The following is a 7,562-nucleotide window of genomic DNA, read 5'->3' as shown; positions in this document are numbered from 1 at the left end:
AAGACGGTGTCCTCGACGGGGCTTGTTTTCTTTTTGTAATCCGTGATTGACTGTAGACCCTGCCTCATGCATCTCTTGTCTGAGCCGTTGAATTGTGACTCTACCCGGTCTCTAAACTGACACTTTGCTTGTTTGATTGCCTTGCTGAGGGAATAGCTACACTGTTTGTATTCGGTCTTGTTTCCGTTCGCCTTGCCATGATTGAAAGCAGTGGTTCGCGCTTTCAGTTTTGCGTGAACGCTGCCATCAATCCATGGTTTCTGGTTGGGGAAGGTTTTAATTGTCACCGTGGGTACAACATCACACTTGCTAATTAACTCAATGTTGTCGTCTGAGGCTATCCGGAACACATCCCAGTCCATGTGATCGAAACAATCTTGAAACGTGGAATCTGACTGGTCAGACCAGCGTTGAACAGACCTGAGCACGGGCATTTCCTGTTTTAGTTTCTGTCTATAGGCTGGGAGCAACAAAATGGAGTCGTGATCAGATTTGCCAAAAGGAGGGCGAGGGAGGGCTTTGTATGCGTCGCGGGAAGTTAGAGGAGCAATGATCCAGAATGCTGCCAGCCTGGGTCGCATTCGATATGCTGATAAAATTTAGGGAGCCTTGTTTTCAGATTATCTTTGTTAAAATGCTCATTCACCTAATTTATTTTACTAGGCAAGTCAGATAAGAACAAATTCTTATTTTCAATGATAGCCTAGGAACAGTGGGTTAATTGCCTGTTCAGGGGCAGAACGACAGATTTGTAGCTTGTCAGCTCAGGGATTTGAACTTGCAACCTTTCGGTTACTAGTCCAACACTCTAACCACTAAGCTACCCTGCCACACCTAAGGGCTCTGTTTACCTTGGCTCCCGTGCAGGCCCATCCGGATCCCTCTTTGGCGTTCACAGTGGAGGTGGACGCGTCCAAGGCTGGGATAGGAGCCGTGCTCTCTCAGCACTCAGGTACGCCACCGAAGCTCCGCCCCTGTGCCCTCTTCTCGAGGAAGCTCAGCCAGGTGGAGCAAAACTATGACGTGGGGGACCGGGAGCTGTTGGCTGTCGTCAAGGCTTTGAAGGCGTGGAGACATTGGCTTGAGGGGGGGGGTGAATTTTGGATTTTTTTTTTGATATTTGATGAATTTTTGATGAAAAGCGTGCCCAAATTAAACTGCCTGCTACTCTGGCCCATAAGCTAGGATATGCATATTATTAGTAGATTTGGATAGAAAACACTCTAAAGTTTCCAAAACTGTTAAGATAATGTCTGTCAGTATAACAACTGATATGGCAGGCGAAAACCCGAGGACAATCCAACCAGGAAGTACTATTATTTTGAAAGGCTGTTTTTCCATTGAAAGACTATCCACCATAGAAAGACTTAGGACCCAGTTCACAATCTCTATGGCTTCCGCTACATGTGACCCGTCTTTAGGCATTGTTTCAGGCTTTTACTTTGAAAAATGAGGGGGAGACACCACTTTCAATGAGAGGACAGTGGAAATTTCCAGACATGAACCAAGCGCGTGATCGGGAATTTGCATTTCTTGTTTACCTTTTCCATTGAAGAAGCTTTTGTCCAGTTGAAATATTGATTATTTATGACAAAAACAACCTGAAGATTGATTTTAAACATCGTTTGACATGTTTCTACTATTTTTTATTGTACTTTTTTTTACTTTTCGTTTTGGTGTTGAGAGCGCGCATTGTGCCTTTGGATTTCTGAACTAAACGCAGGTATTTGGACATAAAGATTAACTTTGTTGTACAAAACAAACATTTGTTGTCTAACATGGAGACCTGGTTGACACTCTCCTTGGTTGGAAAATGGCTGTATGGGTTTCTGTGTCTAGGCGCTGACCTAACATAATCGCAAAGTGTGCTTTCGTCGTAAAGCCGGTTTGAAATCTGACACAGCGGTTGCATTAAGGAGAAGTTTATCTTTATTTGTATGTTTAACACTTGTATCATTTATCAATGTTTATGATGATTATTTCTGTAATTTGACGTGGCTCTCTGCAATTTCACCGGATGTTTGTTTGAGACAATGCATTTCTGAACATAACACATCAATTTCAAATGAGGTTTTTGGACATAAAGATTAACTTTATCGAACAAGACACGCATTTATTGTGTAACATGACGTCCTGTGAGTGCCATCTGATGAAGATCAAAGGTTAGTGATGAATTTAATCGCTATTTCTGACTTTTATGAGCCCTCTCCTTGGCTAGAAAATGGCTGTATGGTTTTCTGTGACTAGGTGCTGACCTAACATAATCGTTTGGTGTGCTTTCGCCGTAAAGCCTATTTGAAATCGGACACTGGCTGGATTTACAAGAAGTTTATCTTTAAAATGGTGTATAATACTTGTATGTTCGAGGAATTTTAGTTATGGGATTTCTGTTGTTTTGAATTTGGCTCACTACAATTTCACTGGCTGTTGTCGAGGTGGGACGCTAGCATCCCACTTGTATCAGACAGGTTAACCAGGATGTGGGTAGGTTTCTGCGGTCTTATTACTAGGACCGGCCGGGGGAGTGGGCGGCGTTCGTGCCCTGGGCAGAGATGTCCCAGAACTCGCTTCGCCACTCCTCCACTAACCTCTCCCCCTTCCCGTGCGTACTGGGGTATCTGCCGGTTCTGGCTCCTTGGTATCAGAGTCAGACCGAGGCTCCTGCGGAGGAGGCTCCAGCGTGCGGAGGAGACATGGGACGCCGCCCATGTCCACCTTCAGTGCGCCGCGCTGCGTCAGAAAGCCAGCCACCGTCACCCGAAACATGCCCCTCCGCCTGCCCTGCCGGAGGCGGGGTCCGCGGTTTGCGGGGCCATTTACAGTCCTGAGGAGACTGAACAAGGTGTGTTTCAGGTTACAGCTCCCCCCGATTACCGCATTAACCCCTCGTTCCATGTGTCTCTCCTCAGGCCAGTGGTGGCTGGTTCGCTCCAGGAGTCTGAGGTGCGGGAGGTTCCTCCGCCCCCCTCTGGACATCGAGGGGGCCCAGGCGTACGCCGTTTGCTCCATTCTGTTCCCCCCATGTCTGTGTGTGGACTTGTTTGTTGTAAGTGTATTGTACATTTCAGACTGGTGTGCGACGGGTTATTTCTACCCGTATTTTGCTGTTCTGGGTGCAGTTTGTGTTTTTGCATCATTAAACTGCTCCGGTTGTTACCCATTTCTGCTCTCCTGACTTCGTCTGAATTCCCTGCAGCCAGTTACGCACCGCTTACAAGGACTAACTTATTCCTTACCACCCACTCTGAAACTAACTGCAACTCTTTGTTAGGTGTGGCAGTCATTTCAGTCGCTGTAGTAGCTGACATGTATAGAGTTGAGTCATCCGCATACATAGAAACTCTGGCTTTACTCAAAGCCAGTGGCATGTCATTAGTAAAAATTTAAAAACGTAAATGGGCCTAGACAGCTGCCATGGGGAAATTCTGATTTTACCTGGACTATGGTGGAAAGGCTTCCATTAAAGAACACCCTCTGTGTTCTGTTAGACAGGTAACTCTTTATCATAAATATAGCTGGGGGTGTAAATCCATCACACATACGTTTTTCCAGCAGCGGACTATGAACTCTATGACACTGCACTAGCCATATCCACCCGCAAGCTTAGTACTGCCTCTCAGGGACCTTGTTGCATTACTCTCTTTGCATTCTTCACGGTACTACTGGACTCTGACATTGCTTTTCAAAGTCTGATTAAGGAAATCTTTCAGTTGTACATGTCTACCTCAGTAACCTCATTGCTGATATCCCTGCAATTCAGTTGCATGTATCCTTTCACTTTCAATTTCCCTTCATTGCACATTAAGACTTGTCATTTGTACTTGCCATTTGCCTTCATTGCACATTTATACATCACACTTAATAACATACATTGTATTTAATTGTTTCACTTGTACATTTTTTGCACTCTTTTATTTGCACTTCTGGTCAGATGCAAACTGCATTTCGTTGTAGTGTATTTGATCCAAGTTTAATCTAATCTAATCTATTGATCAATAATGTCAAAAGCCGCACTGAAGTCTAACAAAACAAATTAACAATACTGGATGCGATTTCTGTCTGAATAATACTCAGTGTTAGTGACAAGTTACCCCTTTTTATTTTCTTTTTACTTTGACAACGATCGTTATAGAGGCTTTTTAGGTTGTTTTGGAGGCTAATGGTTCACTATGGCATACCAATCTTTAACTAAATGCCAGTTGAAAAAAACAGGTCATGCTGTAGTTTTAAAAGCCTGCTATAGTGTCTCTTGAATATGAAAGTGAAGCTGTTTCTGATAAAACCATCTCTCCTCCTCTTTTCCCTCAAGCTGTGAACTTTTCACTTTCCTCTGGGCATCAAAGAAGGGAGTCAGATTGTCTTTCAATAGTCATCATCCAAAGAAATTCACACACCATTATGGTTCAGTAAGTCAATTTTCCTCTTTACATTTAGCACTAACTTAGACATGATACAGTTAAAGGCAGATCTGATCTGTGTATCGTTTGTTCAATTGATATTTGTACTTAAACAACGAAGACTGATCTTTTTTTCACTAATTGGTCTTTTGAACAATAAGATCAGCTCTTTTTTTAATTATTTGTCAAAACTTCAGAATTGGTCTGCCTGTGTAAATGAAGTCATTATGTCTCAGATTAGTTGTTCTTAGGAGAGCACCTCTCTGAAAACTCAAGGAAGGATGAACAATGAGCAATGCATGAGTTATCGTAACACCACTATGATATATGAATAAGTAAAATTGATGTGGTGTGTATAGGCTATTGGTGCATATTGGAAAATATGAGGTTTATGATACTAATTATATGGGTGTAAAATAGATGTGAGCAATCCACTTTCACTTTATGTTTTCTATAGATCATAAGGTCCAATAAATGCAAGAGGGGATGTGGGTATGAGACTGCACAGCTTATCTCAGAGGGGTCTGTCATAGTCAGAATGAAAGTGAAAGATGACTTGAAAATACTTATATTGTCTGCACACTGGTTGTTATGTTATTCAGTAAGATATGTATTTTATTGTCTGTTACATGATGCATATTTTTTCCCTGTTTACTCCACTTACATGTCCAGAATGGAACGCAGAGGTAATTATTTTAACAGGACACAGACCTACCACTTATTTAAATAATGTTTAAGGTCAGATCTTAGGTTAGGCTTATAGCTGTCTGGGCAGTGATCTAAACCAAAACATTGCTACTTTTAGTTTTAGAGTCTGTACTTGACTTTTCTTTTTTTGTCCATTATTAAACAGAGGTGCCAAGGTTGATAAGGTACTACACCATCACCATTGGCAAGACTATGAGTTCTCATAATCAGTTTATGAGACAACTTGGAGGAGGCTTCACTGAAGTGTTGTCACCAGCGCAGAGTGATATCATCATGGCTTTCTGTCCCATCGTCTCTCGTGCTGGTACTGATATTGAGGCAGCACTGCCGCAGATTCCAGGTAGCCAAACCCCAAAGTATCCTCCAAAACTATATTACTGTCTCTTCTATCTCCGTATCAGAGTTGATCTAGATAGAACATGTATCAAGTGGCTAATGACATGAATAAATGCTTTCTCCCTCATTCTTTTGACAGAGGGCAAAGATGTCATTCTGGTAGTCCTGCATCACTATTTTAACCCAGACTACACTGTACCTAACAGCAGCAGACTAGTGACCAGAAGTGATGTAATACTCACAGTGGACTGTCTGTTCCATGAGAGTAAGGGAGGACTACTGAACTGTCCTCGCAACAAAGCAGCAGTTGGTAAAATTCGGAACCGGCTGAACAGGAAGCCAAAGGTAGTTCACCCATGTTCTATGTGTATATCTGTCATTCAGTCAGGATCATTCATGAATTGGACACACAAACCAGACTCAGCTGGTTAGCAAAAACAGTACATGCAAAAGCAGACATTTTAACTGAAGCATTTTATTAGACAGGGTCCAAGAGTGTAAATAATGTTTTAAATGTTAAATTTGAGTATGTTATTTTTTTTATCAAAGTATACTGAACTTCTTTATTCAATACATTTAAATATTGTATTCATAGGTGATAGATGCCATCGTGGACATCCCTGATCACAGAAACAGGCCAGTATGTATATTTTCATTTTAGGAGTTGCCACTTAACTCAGTTTTATACCACTGTATGATGTCATATTTTAGTCTGATGCATCTTTTTATTTTACGTAGTTTATTATAGAGATCCATTTTTTTGTAATTTGTAAGCTCTCTGTCGCAGCACACATTTATTGGAGGTAAGTACTAGCTATAAATCATACATTAATATGATATATACATTATGTATAATATTTACATTCCCTTGTCATTTAAGAAAACTGCTATTGGGGGATCAGTGTTGATGCCTGTAAGAAAAACAGACTGTTAACAGATGGAAGCAGTGTTTGACCACATCCACCACTTTCTCATTTCAAGTGCCTTTACAAGCAGGGTCTATCTTTATTTTCATGATTTCTTCTTTTATATTGTTGGTCAAAGTCCTATTCAGAGGTCTACGTGTTGCTAGTAATGTAGTAAATATACAGTACAACCTCCATACTATTCTGAAGGTTCTGAAGCCAATGTGTCTTTTTCCAATTGTTTTCATTTCCAGATGGTGTGTTCCAGTGTCCTTGATTGCATCAGGGCAGACAGGCGTTGTAAGTCCATCATTAATTAAAACTCAATTCTACAACATTACACTATTTACAGTTGCTTATATACATGTTATATTCAACTAATAACTATATAATCCATACATGTAGTTGTTGGTAATTATGACATGTTTTAATAGAGGTTATATTGTTTGCATTTCAGAAACATTGACTGTATTGTGATAATTGTACTTTACTGTAGCTAACTGACATACAGCTTTTAATGTTTTCTACTCTCTTACAGGTTGCCAGAGATCACCATTTGCATGTGTTGGGCTCATTATGTTTCTTCTTCTTTTGTGTTTGGTGGTATTTTTGATTGTTTCTTTCTGGAAACAATGAGGTTTATCATAATAACCTAATGGAAATAGAGCAAGTAGGTCTAAAACAGCAACAGAGGAATAAACTGTAGAAATTACACAGACAACACAGATAAGCTGACTTAAATATACATAAAAAATAATGAATAAAGCCTAAAAAAAGCACCTACTCTACCTATCGATCAGGATAGTATATTAGGATAGTATATAAGATGGCATGATGCTCATGTAATATTGTAGGACTACTCTGATAGTATATTCTGTGTTGTCACTTTGTTCTGCTTTGACTGCCCTTCTTTTAAATATTAAAGTCATTGAATTTCAGTTGCTTTATGAGTGAGCCATTGATGAAGCACAAAGTCATCAAATCTAATCAAATGTATTTTATATAGCCCTTCGTACATCAGCTGAAAGTGCTGTACAGAAACTCAGACTAAAACCCCAAACACCAAGCAATGCAGGTTGTAACGGTTTTGACTTGAGGTTATTATTTATAGGGGTGCCAGGTAGGTTGTGCCTACCAGAGAAAACATTAGTTTCTCCTTTTGGTTTGGGAGGGAATGAGTCCCATCTGGTCCGTCAAGTCTACACCAATACAAAGG

At 40.7% G+C, this 7,562-nt stretch overlaps 1 protein-coding gene across 3 annotated transcripts; it reads left to right on the top strand.

Moving 5' to 3' along the window:
* The first annotated feature begins 4,284 nt into the window (after window positions 1–4,284).
* LOC109900778 (uncharacterized) lies at window positions 4,285–7,284 on the top strand. Of its 3 annotated transcripts, none has more exons than XM_031837232.1 (7): window positions 4,285–4,406; window positions 5,070–5,083; window positions 5,251–5,445; window positions 5,581–5,786; window positions 6,037–6,081; window positions 6,601–6,646; window positions 6,885–7,017. In XM_031837232.1, exons 1-7 carry the CDS (start codon window positions 4,399–4,401, stop codon window positions 6,980–6,982), a joined length of 612 nt encoding a protein of 203 aa, XP_031693092.1. In that variant the 5' UTR covers window positions 4,285–4,398; the 3' UTR covers window positions 6,983–7,017. The 3 variants fall into 3 exon arrangements, with proteins under 3 accessions (XP_031693092.1, XP_031693094.1, XP_020352171.1); XM_020496582.2 differs by having other exon boundaries at window positions 4,293–4,406; window positions 5,064–5,083; window positions 6,885–7,284; XM_031837234.1 differs by lacking the exon at window positions 5,070–5,083 and having other exon boundaries at window positions 4,291–4,406; window positions 6,885–7,284.
* Window positions 7,285–7,562: the final 278 nt, after the last annotated feature.

The sequence above is a fragment of the Oncorhynchus kisutch genome, linkage group LG12, assembly GCF_002021735.2.
Source record: "Oncorhynchus kisutch isolate 150728-3 linkage group LG12, Okis_V2, whole genome shotgun sequence".
In the NCBI taxonomy this organism is placed as follows: Eukaryota; Metazoa; Chordata; class Actinopteri; order Salmoniformes; family Salmonidae; genus Oncorhynchus; species Oncorhynchus kisutch.
The sequence above is the reverse complement of the archived record's forward strand: the minus strand, read 5'-3'. Positions and strand labels throughout refer to the sequence as shown.